We start from the raw sequence: 20144 nt of genomic DNA, 5'->3' as shown, positions 1-20144 counted from the left end.
CTGAAGATTGCTTGAAATGTATCATAAAAGAAAAAAAAGATCTTTTGATACCCTGGTTGGGGGGCTTGTCCAACAATGAATTGTGTTTGAAAACTAGGTATTGGTAGTGAAATGTGATATGCTTGGAGTTGCTCTGAACTGTGAGGTTCTCTCCCTAATGGTAGCTTGTTAGCAATAGTCAATCCTAGCACAATTCATTGGTTTCCTTACTTATTTGGGAAATGTAGTGTTCCCCTCTGACTTTTCTCTCCTCCCATACTTCACTACAAAGGTCTTTGTCACAGCATACATTTCTTGTTGACACAAAATAGCAGGAATCTAATAGCATGTACTTGCTAGGCTGTGTATCATAAGTATTGGATACCAGACACGCTGGTGCCAAACTAACTTACAAAACAATTTATCAGATAACGTCAGGGGGTTTCCTGCCTTTGCTTGACCACTTTGAAGTGATGTAATAGGCTCTGCTGACTTCTTGTCATCAGGGAATACACAATACCATGTCTGGCTTTTGTAACCAAACCTCCCAGGGTCTCTGCAGACATGTAATGTGACTCTTGAATTCTCAAGTACAGACAAGTCCACTTTCATAAAAAGGCAGTTTAGTATGAATGACACATGCAGAGCACTAAGACTTCCCATTCAGCATTCCCCCACCCCATTTGCTAAGAATCATTTCTCAATTGTGCATTTTGCAGAGGAGTGACTTAGGCTAGGTCGCTTCAATCGTTTAAAGCAGACAAAGTGAGCAACTCATGCATGCAGCGTATACTTTGGTAAGACGGTTGTGTTTTGTTAGGAGAATGTTCCAAATTGTTCATCTTTGCTCAGTGTGGCCTCTATTTTATATGTGAATGTGTATTTTATATGTGTATATGTGATGTTGCTCCTAGACAGCAATGAGTTCTTTGAATCTCAATCCAACAACATTTTATGAAAACATCAATATAAGGAAAATCATGAAGGTCTTTTGATAAATTTAGTCTGCAGGGATCTTTAAAAACCTTTACTTTCACTGAAAAATAGATCATCTAAGTATTTTTATTGAAACAAGCAATTATGTTGGCAGGTGTTGTGTACTTTGGCCTTCTAAGGAGAAAAAGTGTGCTGAAGTGCCTGTTTCCTTGCTGGATTTTTTTGCCCTGTGGGTTCATGACCAGAGACTTCTGTTATTGCACTATATCTTGGGACAACAATTATTTAGAGGGCATAGTTTAAAAGTCTGTCTGCTAGAAAGCTTTACAAATTTTATTTAGAAATCTGTAGTTTTTCCTTTGTTCAATTTCCACTCCTGAAACCTTTGTTATTTTACATTCTTCCTGAGAAGCTGATGACAATTACAATTAGAAATAGAATCAGTAAAGACAATAGTACTCAGCCTTCTCTAAATATGCCATTATTTTTTACCTTATTGTTCAGGGGTATTTGAGGAAATTCTGTGCTTCAGTTGCTTAATCTCATTCTTATCTGAGTTCAACATCAAAATAAGGTACCGAGTGTCTTGCTTCATTGCTAAACATCTGCTCAAGCTGGATCATGATGATTTTGAACAACTGGAGCAAGATTTCCTGAGAACACTGCAGTGTAAATTGGAAAACTAATTTGGCACCATAAATGGATTTATTGCCACATGGGCATGTATTGTCCAGAGTCTTCCACCAGCCTTGCTTTCAGAGATCTGTAGTTTATCATGAATATATAAGCTGTGTTCTCAAGTTCCTGGCCTTTGATCTAGGCAGTATGTGACTAGTTAACTTAGGTTAACTAAGTATTCTGGGATGTCATTTTTCATTCTGAAATGAAGTTTCACACACTCTGAGCTGACTAATTAGGCCCTTTTAGAAAGCAATGACTGACTTACTCTATTTGAAACAGAGTGTGAAGTTAAAGAACCTGATAGCTGCTGAAACTAATGCAGAGTGGTCAGGTCCCATTCACCTTAAAAATGTCAGTCTGTGAAGTAACTTCCTTAGCACTTAGCTTTTGCTGATTACTTAGAGTCACCATTTGCATTCCTCTTCCAGCTGCTTTGGAAATGGGAAGAGCTGGGGATGCCTGGGTTGCCAAGAGCTGCTGTCTCCTCTTGGTGCAGAGCTTGGCACTCACAAGGTGCTTCAGCTGCACCTCCCTTCCTGCTTGCTCATCCCACTGATGTGGGATGTGACCTGAAATATCTGTCAGGCTGGAGACCCTGCACATAACCACCTTGAAATGAGGGCTGATATGACTTCCAAGTTCCACGTTTGGTTGCCAAATTCATTACTCTGCTGGCTATGAACTCCAGGCTCTCTAAGCTCAAATCTACACTAAAGAGTTGATTTTTCTTTTTATTTTGTTCAGCTTTTGTGCTTGAAAACCAGAAATGGTAATACTGCTTTTCTAGGTAGCCTATGTATACATAGCAAAAATGCCTGTAAACTGGTTAATTTAAAAAAAATTCATTGTTATTTCAAAATAAAATCATATTAAGTATATATCAAATACATGAGGGTCCTTACTTTTGCAAATTTTTATATTGACTTCAGCTTTTTTACAGTACACTGGTACATGTTTTGCAATTAATTTCAAATGGCAAAAGGTTGAAAAGGCAATTTTTTCCCCTTTGTCAGCTACTTCATTTTCTCCAGCATTGTTGAAACCAGCATAGCACATGTGTTACGTTGTCTGCTGGATTTATAAAGCAGGATGTAATTAATTAAGATGAATCTCTCCAGAGCCAGTTTCTAGATCAGGTGAAACCTCTGGCCCTGTCCTCTGCTTTGAATGTGTATATGTGCTTTTGGTGGGTGGAACAGAGACATCCACAGAAAGCTTAGTGGCTTTCATTTTGTTCAGTGTGTCTGGTTTGTTGCTTGGGGAGGGCAGAGTGCAGGAGGAAGAGGGCAGGTGGCCAGATGAGCTGTTTGGTTTTTTCTTGCCTCTCTCACTCTAATCTTAGAAACTTTATGATGAAGAAATATGGCCTGGGATCCTCTGAAGAGAAGATGTAGCAGGTAAATCAGTATGCTATGAAGGGCTGGAAAACGATACAGGAAACACAGGACTCCCTCTGAAGTGCTTGATGCTTCTGTGACCTATTGCTTTTCCTTTATCTCCTCCCCAGCAGAGCTGGGAGGGTGAATACTTCCTACCAGAATCAGGCAGGATTAGTTATGCTTTTGAAGTTCACCAGCAGGAGACCTTCAGGGCTTTCTGACAGCTGCTCTTGGAGCACTGATCATTCAGGTTGTCCTGCATGAGAAAAGTAATCCCTGTTGGTGAGCCAGTAAGTATGCACTCTTAATTTGTTTTTTTGGGATCTCTGAAGGAGCAACCAGTACACTTAAAAGTGCCTCCAAATAATTTTTTAAGTTGCTCCATAAAGTTAGAAGACTTTTAGTCCAGAGTTCTTATGACATGAGAAGACAGCTGTGTTCCAAATCTCTGTACTGTCTCTTCCCTCCTCTGATTTCCTTTAGCATTTCCCATGGTACTGGAATTGAAGGGCAGGGAGTGGCAGAGGTAGCCCCTGGTGTGTTGGCTCTCATTTTATGTTCAAAAGCATGTTTATCTTGAGTTTGAAATAAAATGTTTAATTTTGATGACCATGAAGAATTGACTTAAAACAGTTATCTATACAACAAAAAATAAAAGCCTATTCAAACCCACTGTATCCCAGTCTGTCAGCCTTTGTGATTATCTTCTGTTCTGTACTCAGGAGAATTGCCTAAAAGCATAGAAGAAAAAGCCAGCTCTCCTTTGTGCATCTAACCCTTCTGGGAGACACTGCTCTTATTCCTGCACCTCATCTCCTGAATTTAAAGTCTGAATATGGCAATGAAAGCAATCCAGGGTAAAGTCACACCGCTAAACCTTTACTGTCTGTTGTCATGTACCTTACAAAGACAGCTTTCATCCTGACTGCAGAAGGGATGTAAAACATGGCTTGTAACAAGGATTTGTTTGCTCTTGGCTTGCACTCAATTCTCACAAAATGACTGCAAAGATTTAGGGAAGAATGAAATAAAACTCTGGAGGTAGTACGTGTCCAGAGAACTTTAATACACTATGTTGATATAATCTGCACCAACTCTGCTCTTTTCCAACCTTGATTCTTGCATGGTAGTACAGATTATACTATAAAGAATCCTACTCAATTGTTATTTCTTTTGCTGTGGGAAGAAAATGCAGACATAGGTCAGGATGTGTTAAATCCATTTTCATGTCAGTATTATTCTTTATCATTAGAAACACATGGTACCACATAAGTTATCCGTGGTTGTAGAGGATAATCATAATTTCTGTCTGTTAGTTTTGTGATCTCACAAAGAAGAAGAATGGCAGCATTTATCCTTCCCTGTGAAGGGCCACATAGTGGTTAATAAAGTCTGTATTTACCCTAACAGTGACAGCAGTCAGTCAGTCTGTGCAGATAGATGTGAAAATGAAATCCCTGTACATGTCCTCCAGATCAGTAGATACCAGCTAATTTCCCTGTTCAGTGGAGCAGATAGGTATCCATCCAAATATCTAATACTGATATCCTGAGGAGGCAGGATGGCTGGATAGTCAAAATTGCAGGTCCTTTCCCCCATCATCTCTCCCCCAAGTGCAAAGTAATACTGATTCACTGGCAAAACAAATGTGCTCAGGTGTGGTAGCACAGTCTGCAGCAAAGGCCATATTACAATCAACAGTGGCGTGTTTAAACTTTGAAACTAGAAGTTTCTTGGCTGTGTCTCAAAGAAAATTCCCTCAGCTCTTCATTACTGTGGGAGATAAGCTCATCCTAAGTGATTCTGACCAGAGACTTCCTTGAAGAAATGCCAGGAAACTTTAAAAATTATGGGTATCAGAAAGTGAGTTTAGATCATCAAGAGAAGATCATGATGAAATCATAAAGAGCCAACAGCTCTGTGAAAAATAAGGAATAGCAGCTTAAAATGCTTAAGGGAGAGCATAGGGAGGATTGCTGTGCTGCTTGGGATGGTAGCTAGAAATAAATAGATAAATATTTATCTATGTTGTGGCTAGTTTCAACAAAATATTCCTAGATAAATTTTGTCTGAAAACAAGTGAGAAAAATTTTGGATTCTTCCCTTGAAATAGAAACTCTGTGTCCATCCTGTGAATTTATTGTATCTTTCGACCTCTCTTTTTTCTTTGTGTTGGAGAGTACAAAGTAGAAGAAAGGATTAACAAAAAAAAGACCTATCTCTCTCACAGGAACGGACTTGAAAAATCAGCTCACAATTTCAATTGTTGCAGTCTTAAAACTATAAGCAGCTTTTTTTCTCATATACATTTATTTACTTATTTTACAGGTCAAAAAAGTTTGCTAAGGAATCAGTTTGCCAGTTGCTAACAAGAAAACTTAAAATCCTAGTTATTATTAATTGAAGCTATTAAATTAATTTGAAGAAGTACCATAAACCATTGCATGCTTTTTTAATCTTGGTGATTTATGGTAATGGTGATATCATTTAAAAATTCTGTAGGTTTTTAATTGAGGTATCTAGGGAATCTTGATATGTAGTTTGCTCAATATCAACGTCTCTATGAAATAAAGTTTCATACATTGGTGTCATGGTTACATCCTCTAAACATTTTGAATGTTTTATTACTAGAGACTAGATTAAATGCCTGTGCAGTGTTCTCTCTGTATGCAGTGTCTGGGAAATATCTTCCAGTCTTTGGGGAAAGAAATCCATCACTTATGGTATCTGTGAAAAGTAATGCTCTCAGCACTGATCTATTACATGATTTTGCAAATATTGTTTTTTTCTCTGGTTCTCTAACTTTAAAAATATTGGTAATGCTTAGAGCGAGTTAATGTCAGCATTTTTACTAGAAAACCTTTACTTTTTGTCTGCAAAAATTGTAAAATACTGAAACTGCTTATTCAGCATTTCATCTTGCAAACTGGTGACTGCAAAATCATGAGTATTTGTACCAGTGTGATAGAAATGAGGATGCTTTTTTTTTGCAACCATATGAAAAAAAATCTTGATTGATATCTGAACAGTTCTTGAGGCTCTATTTTGCTATATAGTTATTTTGTGTGTTGGGACTTCCTGAGGTATCCAGAGTCACTTAAGTGACTTAAGTCCCACCTAAGGGGGGAGATCTGCCCATGTAGACCTGCAGCAGTGGCCAGCATGGATTTTACTGGGTACCCCTGCTCTCTGGGGGGGACTGCTGGTAGCTTTGGGTTTGAAAATGTTCCTCTCCAAGGCAGCGCTGGAACAGTTGCAGGCTTATGCACAGAATATCTGACTGTCAGCTTCTGTTAATAACTTCCTTAAAAATACTGTTGGCTGTTTGGAATTTTTTTTCCCAAATATTTTGAGTACAGTAATCACAGGAGTTTATCTGACCACTTGGGCAGGTGTACATCTGAGTCAGCTGTCTAAACAGCATCTGCTCATGGTCAGAAGGGCATGTTTCACTGTGAGCAAGACTCTTCTTTGTTAGTTCCCTAGAAATGCCATTTTCCCTCATCTGAGCATAAAGGTGATGCTGAAGAGGCATAAAACCCCACACTGAATGCAATTATAGTTAGGTGAAATCAATTTTACCTGAGTTTACTGATTTATTAATTTTTCTTAGAGTCAGAGAATGACTGTAGATGGTTCTGTTGGGGGTAACAAAAATACAGTGAGATAAATATCCTGAGTTTATGACTTTAGGACTCTGTTTTTGTAACAAATGCTTGGTAGGCTTTACATCAGCATACAAAAAAATTAGTCCAATTTTTGAAAAGCAAACTTAGCCCTGATAATACTTACCTTTAAAAGGAGAGTGGGAGTTACTGAGGAGCTGAAATTGAAATTTTACAGCATGAATAGATAAGCCAGGAATGTTAGTGGTAGTGTATTCAGCTGCATTTTTTTGGTAGGTTTTCTGTATGCTTCAGGTACTGGTAGAAGCAAATTTTTACTCGGCTCAAGGACTGTTCATGAATCAAAATAAATTTGTATGCTAAAATACAAAGAGGATTTTGACATTACTAAGACTATGGGCAATACATTCAGAAAGCCCTACTTACTAAACCACAGTTTGAAGAGATATACAAAAGATACTGGTCTTGATAATTTTCTAAGAAAACAAAGAATTTTTTAATGGCTTATAGTACCAAAAGTCTCCTTACAGATTAGGAAGCTTAAGATCCACAAAGTATTTTGTGATTTAATAGAGTCAGAAGAAATTAGGATTCTTAATTTTTTTCAATGTTCTTTGATTTTTTTTTTTAATGTCACATAAAACAATTTTGATGGGCCATGTTAATTTTGCCAGTGTTTCAATTCAGTTAAAAATGAATCAGTTTAAGTTTTTTTCTATCTAACCTCTTGTTATTCAGTTGTTTCTGCTTCCTCACCTTATGTACTGGGTTTTTTTTCCTCAGTGCTATGCTTCTTTCAGTGATACTTTATGAGAGGAACTTTGACTAACAAGAACAGCAAATTTCAGAACTGTCTAGAGTGACATTACTTAAATAGTAAATCAGCAATTTTTTTCCTCATAATTCTTTTGGTGATGTGTTTCCCTTGATTTGTTGCAATTTATGTTGCAAGAAATGTTACTTCTTAACATTTCCCCATACACATGAATGGTCTGCATATGTTCTAGAGAATGATTTCTTTGATGATGAGCTGTTAAGTTCTTGAGTTCATATTTTGGCTGCAGAGTCTGTTACTTTTGCTTCCCAGCATCAGATGCAGGATAGTTAATCACAGCCTCAAGAGATGAAGTGTCCTCTCAGCAGCTGCTGATGTCTTTTGGAGACTGGTGGTTCAGGCATATCTTACAATACTGGTGTAATTCTTCCTAACGAGTAGGTGGTGATCCTGGTTTTCCACAAAAAATCTTCGCTAAAATCCACAGAGGTGGCTATTGAAAGGGCAAATAGCACCTATTTTAGCAATCAGGTGCAGAGTTCAGGGCAGGCAGGAAGCCTTCTTTCACAACTTGAAGTCACATTTCTTTCTCTTCTTTTTTTTCTTAAAATACTCCTTTTAATAAAACTCACATTCAGAGGATCTTTCTTCCCTGTGGTCTTAATCTGATATTGAGTTTCTTAATGGAACCACCCTTTGAGCCTTCCAGTTTTGATTGATTGTAATTCTTCTTTGTCCAAATGCCTCTCTTGTAGTTATCTGCACAGAGACTTAGAGTTTCAGATCTTTCGCTATTCTTCAGGAGACAAATTTTCCTCCTTCTTCCACCTGTTCTTTTTTCAGTGTCCCAGGATTCAGCTGAAAATTTAATTTGCCCTTCAGTTAATCAAGGCTCTGTTCTGCTTTCTTTCTTGTCAATATCCAGCACATCTTCGCTGATTAGGACATTCTTAAAACAGATTAACCTTAGCTGTAGATCAAGGACCTAAAATGTTTGCTGTGGTCCTCAAGGGAGAGCCTTACAAGTTTAAAAGAACAACCTGTCCACTTCTGTTAATGGCAAGATGCTTCTTGAACAAACTTTGAGATTGACAAAGCTTTAATTAAATCGCTTAAATTCTCAGGTGTGGATCTGATCCAGCACTCAGTGAAGCTGATTGATATCAGCAAGGTTTAGACAGGCCCAAGTCCAACACAAACAAGGTATTCTAGTACTGTCACACAATAATTACAAAACCGCTCACCAGCTTCTTTCTGTCCCTAGCTGGAAAACAATATTGTGGCTTGGGTTTTACACCAGATGGCAACTGGAGTAGAAGGTCTCTAGGATGCTTTGATAAAGTCTCTGGAACTGCATTTTTATTGTTTGTTATCTCCATGTTATTACAAAACTCTAAAGGGTATTGGGTGATTTGGATGTTAGAGTTAGAGGATATTGGGTGATTTACGAGCCACTTTAAATCTTGCATTTGCTTTCTGTCTTGAAATTGTATTAGAAGTGATCATTCCTTGAAGGGAAAACTTAATATACAAAAATCAGTCAAAATGAAAGGTGTCCATTAAAGTCAACACCTATTTGGTATTTGCATGTTCTTCTTACCCTTGTTACATGATTTGAAGAGGATTAGATAAAAACGTAGTATTTCACTGTAAATAGTTAAGAATTGGCTTGACAGGATATAACATGCATAACCAGATCTGGATTCTCCATTAAACAGAAGGTTGCACTGGATGATTTCCAAACCCCCTTCAACCCAGACTTTGTTATGAGCCTGTGATTCTGCAGGGTGTTCAGGGGCATGGTGGATACACACCTACCCAGAGCTGGCCATTCCTAAAGATGTATCTTTTGGCTGACTTTCTGCTTGTGCTGGTCTGTATTCCCACCTCCTCTAAAAACCCCACATAAGACAAAGCTATAAGTGATGAATACCAGAAAAACTGTGAGTTCTGCTCCTGTACTTGGCAAGAGCAAGTGTTTTAGAGCACAGTGCTGTTTGCATTTTAGGCCTGCAGGTAATGAGGGGAAAACCAGAAGAGAACTGGGAGCATTAATGGAGGTCCTGGACACATTACAGGGTATCCCACTAAGCAGAGTGAATAAATAATTTATTACTTTCTTCCTTTAAAAGGACCAGAAAACAGTTTTTCAATGTGATATGGATGATTTGACATGTGTTTAACAACAAAAAAACCCAAAGCATATTTACACAATGCCTTTATAGCACTCAGTATTTAGAGTGCCATGAGATTATGTGGGAAGAACTGGTGTTAGTGAAAAAGCACCAGGGTTGGGTCTGTGCAATTTTTCCCCCCATAATGTCCTGTCACGTGTTTCTTCCAGATGGAGACAAGTCCAAGTCAGGTTAGTTTCTAGCTGGGGAAGTGTGGGCTGAGTTACATCCTGAACTTTTATTTTATGTACACAAAGAGGGAACACTTGGTGCTCTACACTTCTCTGCAACTTGGCAGCAAAGAGAAGAGGGAGGGGAGTGTGGGGATTGCAGCTATCAACAACATGTCTTGTTGATTCTGTTATACTGGGGATTTTCCTGATGTCACCTTAAACTTTAGATACCTTATTACGAATCCTTGTTCCTTTGATTCAAAAAATTACATTTCTAAAGGTATAGAAGGATTTTGGTAGCTTTTCTCTTAGGATATATTCGGAGATATAAATAATAAGAAAAAAATTGTTTCTTTGACAGTTTACAGCTCTGAATTTGCTGAGTTGGGGTAGATTTGGGATATTAGGTTTGATTTGTCGGGGTTTTTTTAATCTACAAATATATAATTGTAGTACTGATATGAAGAATAGAGCGTTTTATAGATTTGTACGAGATTGCAGAATTTCACTTACCCATAATAACAGAATTTTGGGGGGATCTCATGCTGTGTAGAGACATAATAATCATAAGAAGCAGTGCAATTGGTTGTGCTTAGCCTTGGGATGCCAAGTTGGATATTTTCTCAGGGTGTAACTAAGGGGCAATTCAGGAAATCAGATTTCTCCATTATGTCACCTTGATCACTCAAAAAGCAATCCTGATTCTCTAAATCCATGTTAATATCTGTGCTGTCTTGCTCATAAAGAAATATATCTCTGATTAACTTTCTTGAGAAGGTCCCTGATTTATAAATGTTCTATAATAATTTTTAACAAGTAAAATATCTGTTGCTTATCAAGGCTTATTGTTCTGTAGTTTCTGCTACTTTTATTTCTTCCTCCCTATTAAAAATAAGAAGGTTACTGTCCAGGAGCAGCTTTATCAGCTGTACACTTTTCAGATGAAAAACATGAGGTTATGTGGTAAGTGGTGAGTGTTCAGGCCTGTGGAGCAAACAATGCATCTCTTGCTTATGGCTGATCATCCTGCACCAACAGATGCAGACTCTGCTTCCTTCCTCATGCTTCATTTTCCATCAGCCCTTGGTAGCAGCATCCATGGGGATTTGCTAACAGGAGAACTTACAGAGAAATGTCATTTTTGTAAGCCAGACCTGGAAAAGCATGAAAAAGCTATTTCTCTTAGTGTCTGTTGTGTGGACTCCTCCAGAGCTGGCCTTTATTGTGCTCACAGAGCTTGTGGCTGCGAGCCCAGGACTTAACAGGTTTTAAGATCTCTTGAATCTGTGAAATGTACAGTCCCTAGGATGCCAGCTGTCCTTGTCCTCAGCCCCTCTCATGTCCTGCCTTTTCACCATTTAAAACAGACCAACCAAGGTACCACAGCAATGGCATATTTACAATTGAATTCCTAGGTTAATCTTACTGGAGAAGTTGATTTCAGTCTCTGGCCCTTAGTTAGAGACAGGTCTGCCCCCTTCTGCAATTTCAGGCTGGGATTTGAGAAAATCATCTCAAAGACAGAGGTTTCCAGCTTTCTGTGTGCAGCTGAGGCTGCTGGTGAGCAGCAGGTGTGACCTGTTCTGCAGTGGCATTCCCAGCTCCACGGTCCAGCTTCTCACCTCCAAAGCACATCAGTGTCTGCTCACCGGATCCTGTTCCTGTGACTTCTTTGAGGGCAGGGAAGTGGGGAGGAAAAGTGGAAGATAATAATAAATGTTTTGCCTTTCATTTTGTGCTTCTGCCTTGCTTGTTTTGCAAGGGTGTGTGGCACTCTGCCTCCAGAGGTGTGCAGCACCTGGTACAGTGCAGGCTGAGTCTTCAGGTTGCTTCATACCATGGTAATAGAAGCCCTAATAATGCCAACACTTGAAATGCAGATAGAAACTGTGGTATCTGAACACTATGGAAGATTGCAAATCTGTCATACCAGATAAAAATATGCTAACATCTCTAAAATCAAGTAGATTAGATGTGTGTTTTAATACTTTCTGCACTGACTGCTTTTTGCTGTCAAATAATTTTTGAACAGAAAATAGAAAGTGAAAAGGAGTAATTCTGGTATTTGCACACAGTGATTTTGAGTATAGTGGAATAGCAAGTTCTTAGAAGGACTGATCCCTGTGCTGTGCTGGAAAAGTCTTGCTTTCTCTTCTCAATTTTCTGACAGGCAGCAGAGCCAAATTAAATTGTGTTTAGAACATGAGGTTAATGCCCAAGAGACCTGGAGTTGCATTTGTAGTACAATGTATTATGGGTTTAATTTTCTAAGTAGCCGTGCCTCCAAGTGACACTTAAAAGCAGCAGTTTAAAGCTGCTTCTTCCCACTTTACGTTTCATGAAAAACAAGCTGAAAGCAAAATATGTTTTGTTTTTCCAAAACAGAAAATGGTGGGTTTGTTTTCACAGTTGGGTGCCAAATGATAACATTTATTTTTATTCACGCAATTAAACCTGGAGGTTAGAATCTCAGAAGCACTTTATAAATTCATATTTCAACTTACAATACATATAGAATGTCTTTAAGAATAATTTGAAAAATTATTACTGTGTTTGTTCAGTTTACTTATTCCCCAGATATATAAGGCTGGTGTGTCATAAAACCCCACAAAAGGCTCACAAAGGTGTCACTATTAGACTAATTTCAGATTTTCATGTGGAAATAGGTGTATTTTTTTATACGAACTGTGCATTGAGAGGGGTTATTTTGCAAAGCCTGTAGAAGCTGGATTAAATAGCAGTTTTTGTGGTTACTTGAGAGCCAGCTACTCCTGTAGTACCCATCCCTAGAGGGGAAATGCAAGTCAGCCAAGGGAGCACATGTGCTGTAATCCAGTAACAAAGTGTTAGGTAAAACTCAATGTGCCTCGGTGGGCTTCCTGAGCTGTTCTGCCTCAAACCTGATTGTTTAGGCCTGTCTGGGCAAAAGTCAGCAAAATCACTTAGCTCTCTTTGAGTTTGTTGTGAAACAAGGAATTCATTAGCCTGAAAGGAACTCAACAGAGAGTTCTGTGAGTTGCTTGGGTAAGACTGAAGGCAAGTGAAACCTTTGGGCAAAATTGTGGTGTTTTTGTCAAGGTTTCTTTTGTTAAAGGATGTGGGCATTAACAGGTTGTTTACTGTGTAAGTTTGAAACTCAGCCTGTTCTAGAGATCATTTTGATCTACAAGGATGTTACAGGACAAGTTCAGCCTGCAGGTAAAGCCAACATGCATTAACAAACTATCTACGTGCCCTTTGTACATCAGAGGAAAGTGCCAGGTAAGAGAATAGCTGTCCAACTTCCATCTGCCTACTTGGGCACCTGGGCTAGATATGAACGTGCTTAAATCAAGAAAGGAAACAGCCACAGGAAGGCAGTTATTGCTTTGAATTGCCTCCCTATTTAGGCTTTATGGTGCCTTGGGTACTGCAACTCTAATGATATAGAAAATACAGTAATTGTTTTGCATCAATGAAATACAAGTACTTGCCTTTAAATCAGAATAGCTTGTCATCATTTGTTATGTACCCTCAGCATTTAACCTAGCAGAGTTTGAAACTACATATTTAATGAAAACCTGAACTGCGTATCAGTAGTCAGGTGTTGGATCATTTAACTATACTCACAAAATCTTTTTTTTTTTCACAATGTAATATTATCACAAAGTACTATAGAGCTGGTTAAAGGTTTGAAAGCAATTTGCCTGATGTACAAAGTTTAATTTTTTAGTGGCAGAACAAGAATACATGTGTCCTTGTTCTTTATTCAGAGCTTTAGCCAAAAGACCTTCCTTTCTCTAATACTCACAGGTTGGTTGATACTGTTGCTTGTTACTCTAGACACAGAACATATAATTTTCCTAGCAGTAAATTATTCAAATTAAGCTATTTGGTTTACATAAAGTCTTGCACCCTGCTTTACATGAAAGCTGACTGGTGTGTTTAAGAGAATAAATTTAGATGCAGCATGAAAGATAATGCTGTGCTGGTTGACTAGCTTGAGCAGGGAGGGAAGCAAGGACATGGAGATTTGAAATAATCAGCTTTCAGTGTTTTTTTCTGGTGGCCAGAACAAAATTTTCCACTGTGATTTAAAAATATACATGATGACATTAAAAATGTAGAGCCACATTTTATTTGTAGTATTATTGCTGTAGTATGAAACCTGGAATAACTTTTAAATTTCAGTGATCTATGCAGCAGCAGCAGCTGAAATCAGAACCCAAGCCACAGCTATTGTGTTTTATCTTCTCTTCATGCACTTAAAGGGAACTTGAAGGCTGAAATCTCCAGAAGCTGTAATGAGTTCACTAACTTGGCTTGGTGGTTCTTTTTTATTTGTTTGATGTTTCAGTTAAATATGAGTGTGAGATTGGAAAGAAGATTTTGTGAAATCTGTCCATACTGATAGTCTGAATGAGCACAGACATAAGCAGGTGTGTAGGTACATACATACCCTACATGTAACCCACTTTCTCTTTCCAGAAACCTGAAGTGTAAAATCTCTATCTAATTTCTTTTTTAGTTGAGTGCATATTACAGTTTCTTAATATTTTGATAAGTCCCATCTTAATCTGCTGACTTGAATATTTCAAATTATTTTATTTGTCCTTCATTGGTACTTATTGTCCTTCATACATATGGAGGTGAAAGAATGACGTAGAGGTCGAATCCTAATAGATGACAGATTTAACATCTCTGTAGGCTTCTGCTTTGCTATATGTAGGGTTCTGCAGAACTGTGTAAAATTCTTAGCAAATTAGAATTTCCACTTGCCAGACTGGTTGCATTAGAAGAGCTGAACTGGATCCCTTTTCTTGCTTTAGACTTGGGGCAGGGGGAGGAAAAGTCATGACCTGGTCACAAATGTGGTTTTTCAACATTAGCAAAAGCAGGTTACAGAATATACCTAGGTTTCCAGGTTAGGTTTCCAGCCCATTAGTACTGAAATGTGCCAAAATTTCAAGTTTGAAGCTTTGGGGTTTTTTTTTGCTGTTTGGCAGGGCTTTTGTTTGTTTGTATTTTTTAACAGGAAAGTGATCATCTAAAATTTTGTAACCATGGAAGAAAGTCTCTGTTTGATGTATTTAAATTATTCAAAAACAAGAAATATATCATATATATCTGTGAACTGTTGAACTTATTATTTACAATGTACCTTTAAAACCAGATGTGTTACCTCCAGCTCGTGTCAGGTATAAACTTTAAAATTATCCCTCAAAAAATTGATAGCTAGAATATCAATTTCTCAAAAAGATTGTACATGCACTTATTTTTTACCTCCAAGTGTAAATCTTATAATCAGAAATATTTTTATTTAGCTATCAAAATGTTAATGTTTGGCCTGAAATACCCGCTGTAATGCTAATAATCTCTAATTGAACTTTCTTTTGGCTTTGTTTTTCTCTTTTGTTACTAGGAATAATCAGTGTTTTAACAAAATTTCACATTTTTACAACTTATTTCATGTGATTTTTTTTTTAAACCAGAAAAACAGGTTGTTAATGGAAATAATTTTATACACTCATTGAAAAGCAACTGCTATCACAGAAGCAGTAAATGTAAACTCTGTTTAAGATGGCATGTCCTGTGTAAACAATGAAAATAAGAAATGCTGCATTCTGTGTTCAGTGGAAGACAAACCACAAGTTAAGGTGATGGACTGTAATTCTAAGGAAATAATTGTTTTGAAGACTGGGGTTTTTTCTTAATGTAAAATACTAATGCATAGAGTGTAGACATTTTAAAAAACCCAACAATTTACCTAGGCTCAAAAAGCCATCGGACTGAAGACGCCTGCTTAAATGTGTTCTTCACAAAAATGACAATGTGAAGTTAGGTAGAAAAGAAAACTGCCTCAGTGTTATCTTGAATGTATGGCTCCTTTGAATAGAACAGAGCCAAAAGGCTTCTTGTTAAAATATGATTCACTTCTCTCCAGTGGCTGTTTCCACAAGACAAGAATAGGATTGTTTCTTTGATAGATGAATAGAAGAAATACAGAAGAGGTAAGAAAGCAGGTGAGTCAGCACATAGCCAGTGTCCTTCTGAAAACAGCTAAGTCCAAGGTTTAACCTATCATTAGGTTTTATGCTTTGATTAATCTCCACAGTGAAATGTGGTGAAAAGTACAGAGTAAGGAGTTTTTTAGTAATTATTCCTAAGCATGTGTTTCTGTTATGATAAGTGACTAAGCATAGCAATTCTGGCTGTGATGGAAAACAGGTAAAAGTCTGTCCTTGATTTGCATCTGACTGCAGCAGCTGGCATAGGTGTACCCAGCTAGGTGTGCCAAAACCAGCTGGGATAGCTATTATTTTGCTAAATAGATGCTCTCTGTCTTTGGGGGGGGTCTGTTGATTACCAAAAAGTTTGATTTTTTTTTTCTCTTTACTATTTAAATTTCACAAGCTTAGTGATTTTTGAAACATATGCACATTAATTGAAAGATGTATTCATTGTCTGTAAGACAGTGCAGCTTTCCTCTGGTTAGGGGGGCTTATACCAGCTGAGGTCTATAAGCAGTGTAGGTGTATATTCTGACACCTTTTTTTTTTTGAGTGATAAATTTATGTTTAAGATGAGATAGATGATAAAATACCTCATGAGGCATCTTCAGTGCCCTGAAATAGCATTTGAACCAGTTTCAAAGTCCAGCTCTAATAGTGTGATTTATGGAAGCTCTCTAAGCATAGAAAGTATGGGGTTTTGTTTTACAGAATTTTGAGGGTATTGGGTATTACTTTCACTTAAAATCTGTAAATTTAAAAGGTGCAGATGTGAAGACTTGAAAGGAGAAAGTTAAGTGCTGACATTGAGAGAGCTTTTCTGCCCCCTCTCTCCCTCCCCTCTGCTGGAAAGGGGGGCCAAGGTTTAGCAATCCACACCAAATTGCATAAAATTGGTTTTTAACGCTGGAGGGTGAGGTGACATTAACAAATACACCTTTCAAAAGCACGTTTGGTCCATGGTGTAAACTGCACTAGGTAATCCTACTGGGATGGAGGGGAGAGAAGACAGCATGCAATAGATGCTTAGAGACTAATACGCTGGCTCTGTTGTTAGTTAATGCAGCTGATTTTATTTCCTGGTGCTACCCCTTTCACTCTTAACTGGCATCATGTCCTTGCTTTTGCTGAGTGTTTCTTTTGGCACAGTTAGGTGCTGTTATGTGAAGGGTGTAACTATTTAAGGTGGTGGAACCTGCTCTGTTGCACGTACTTGTAGTGGTCAGCTCTCCAAGACTGTGGTACCCAGCAAATCCACCTGCAGCTGTGTTCTGCTTTTAGCTTCTTGGAGCTGCAGGTAGGTAACTTCAATTACCAAGAGTGCACAGGTTATGTAGCTTGGGCCTTGAAATATTACCTCCAAAGCAAATGAACAAAACTAAGTAGCTGAAGCTCCTAATTATAAAGCAGAGGAAATTCCGCATTGCTGTTAAAGCTGTACTTTAATTTATCTGACATGTATGCCAAATGCCAGCAGTCTGAAGTTTTTCTTAAATCTCCATCATTTGCCCACGGTAGCTTGGTTTTGTCTATTTTTCTTCTGAATGTTCACTCTGGATTGACTGTTCTTATCACTTGTGTGCTCTCAAGTGGTGCTTAAAAAGTCCTTTTCTTTGCCATGTCAAAGAAAACTAAAAGCAGAATCACTGCATCTGCCTTGGCTAGCAGATTGACACTTTGTGCTGCAGGTCCCCATAGTTTGTAAGGAAAAGTACCTTAACACTTCAAAATCAAATGTAAATCTTTTCTTACTCAAGAACATTGTCAGTAAGTGGGAAAATTATCCTCAGAGATTTCTGAGGTAGAATATGAGCAAATCAAACATACTTAATCTTTTTTGGAAGGGATTGTAAGTTTTGTTTAGGTCTGCTTTGGCTCAGAATGGTTCGAGGTGGGCTCCATCCCCATCTTTCTTTCAGAGCTTTGCGGAGCTAAGGAGAGAAGGGAAAGGTGCTTAAGACATTGACAGGGAAATAGGCAGCTCTGAGTCTTGCTGGGGGCAGGATTAATGAAAAAAGCATCACCATTTTTTCATTGCTCATTTTTAGCAGAGCCCCAGCACCCTGGTGGAGGTTTAAATAGTAGCTCATAAAGATTAGGAGTTGATATTTTTCATCTGTAGCTTTTCCCTAACAGAAACAGTCAGAATTGTATCGACAATTAAAATGAGATACTGCTCAGCTACAAGCTCTCTGTGCTTTTGTCTTGTATTTATTAGCTGATGTAACTCTATGTTTGGTTTGCTGGGTTATATACGGAGAGGTATGTCTTGGTGTGCACTGGTACCAAATGAGTGTTTTCTTACGACTTTCCTCTCTGTCAAGCCTCTAAAGGGAAAAAAAGGAAGCAATATTGAATGAAACACCAATGCTGGACACTGGTAACATTTAGGTGTACTAGTAATAATGTGTCTCTCAGTCCACTCTCCTGAAACATCCCTTTAGTTCATTTTAATGTCTCTCTTCATACTTATTAATACACTTTGCTGTTCTCTATTCTGCTGCCACATTGTATTACATGTACCTACACATGAAATCTGTTCTGCTCTTCTGTCACCTCCAGCTCTTTTCCAGCACAAGGTTGTCCCTACATGTCCTCTTCCTTTTTTGCTGATACTACCTTCAGAATTTTTTCCCTCATAAATTATGAAGCTTTTTTTTTCTTTTCCTAGCGTAGCATTTAATTGGGATTTCTATCTCATATTCAAAGTACTCTGAGCAGTTCATCGTTGTGATCTCAGCACCATTTTCCTCATATTTTTTGTATTAACACAGTTGCAAAGGTATCTTGACAGCTTTTAAATTTTTTAAGAGAATGTTGCACAATGTCAGGTTTTATACTTTTAATAGGTGTGCCTAAATTACAGAACGTGTTATCTTCTATTGGGCTCTAATGTTCTTTCACAGAAATGGATTAAAATCTGTGGTGTCTCGAATTGGAGTTGCTTTACCCAGACTGTTTTAGAAGATACCTAAGCAAAAATGTTTTCATTTATCAAGACCTAGATTTATTACAATCTCTAAAATAATTTACAGTGTGTTTCATGAGCCTTAAAATGTGAATGAATTTTAAAAGCTATGCTTTTTAACTGTTAAAAAAATAGCCAGTTCAAGCTTTGAAGTCACAAGTCATTAATGTTGAGTGAGAATAAAGATTTTAAGCCATTTTAACACGAAGTGTGTTCTTTTCACAATTCCCCACATTATCTTAACAAAATGAATGAGCTTTCATTAGGAAAAAAGTAAAAAGTACAAGATTAAAGTTGATGAGCTAAATCAAGGTGTCCTGCTTGGTTGATTTAAATCCGTGATTAAAATCAGTGATTTGATTTAAATCAATCTACTGTTCTTTCAGCCAGTCTGAAATGAACTGTTCTTCATTTCCTGCCTAATTAGAATTGCTTCTGTAAGCTTAGTTATGACTGTGCTTTGATACAGAAAATCTGCTGCATCCTCTGAATTGCCTGAATTTTGGTTTTGGGGGATGAAGACTTTTTTTCCCTCTTGTTTTCCTGCTTTTCAAATAATGGTTTTAATGAAGCGAGGCTACTCCTAGAACAGTATACCTCTATCCCTTAATGGCTGGAGATAGAAAACCAGGTCTACAACTACAGCACACCTTGTTAAGGATCATTTCAGCTGATTACTTGTTCAGATAGCAGGGAAGGGGTTGATGTTTTCTTGTGTCCTCCTGCCATCTCTCCATTATTCTGGGACTTGTGTTCCCAGGTGCCTGCTTCTGCTGAGCCTTATCTGTTCAGCCTGGTGCAGGTCACCCTCAGCCACAGAAATTACTGAATATAAAGGTGTGGAGATGTAACTAAAGAAATGAGGGGCAGCAGGCCTAATGATGGCTGTTTGTCCCTTGACTTCATGCCCATCTGTGTGTCCCCAAGCAAAGTTGGTGGAAGGTCCTGTGGAAACTTGTCTTCTCTGTGCAAACTTCTGCACAGGATGGATGCTCTGGCAACCTGGCAATTTAAGCTTATTTGCAGTCTTTTTCTCACCTGACCACAATCTTTTATTTATTAATTTATTTTTCCCTCTTCCCTGTCTTCCTGATACTTTTGATGTGAAGTACTTATTACATTCCTGTGAAACTGGAGTGGAAATTGTCAGCTTCTTAACTCATTGTCTTGTTGTGGGGGTACCTGTGAGCAGCAGTCACTCAAGCTTCATTTTCCTTTGCTGTAAAGAAAAAACTGTAACACAGCTGTAAGGAAAGTTTATCCTACTAAAACCTGTAGTCCAGGGTTCTTTAGGCCCATAGAAGCAACCTATGATAAACTACTTTGTACTCTGAAGTGTAACTAAATAGCAATTTCTATTTATAGCTATTGCATCTATCCTGAAAAATAAAGTGATTTCATCCTGGTGAGAAATCCAGGACAAAACCGGACTACTATACCACATGGCCTGTAAGCAGATCTGT

General features: G+C 38.0%; 1 protein-coding gene across 5 annotated transcripts in view; it reads left to right on the top strand.

Annotated features, from left to right (window-relative positions):
* Window positions 1–20144, top strand: part of ALCAM (activated leukocyte cell adhesion molecule) — a 115284-nt gene that overhangs the window by 42869 nt on the left and 52271 nt on the right. The window contains exon 1 of one of the 5 annotated variants that reach the window (XM_077174400.1): window positions 3796–3832. The exons of the other annotated variants lie outside the window; for them this stretch is intronic. Coding sequence (XP_077030515.1) covers window positions 3811–3832 — 22 coding nt within the window. The 5' untranslated portion in view covers window positions 3796–3810. Of the gene's footprint in view, window positions 1–3795; window positions 3833–20144 lie in introns of those variants that run through there. 5 annotated transcript variants of the gene reach the window in all.

This window comes from Agelaius phoeniceus, chromosome 2, assembly GCF_051311805.1.
Source record: "Agelaius phoeniceus isolate bAgePho1 chromosome 2, bAgePho1.hap1, whole genome shotgun sequence".
NCBI classification, from domain to species: domain Eukaryota; kingdom Metazoa; phylum Chordata; class Aves; order Passeriformes; family Icteridae; genus Agelaius; species Agelaius phoeniceus.
Note: the sequence above shows the minus strand (reverse complement) of the source record. Positions and strands in the feature narration are given on the sequence as shown.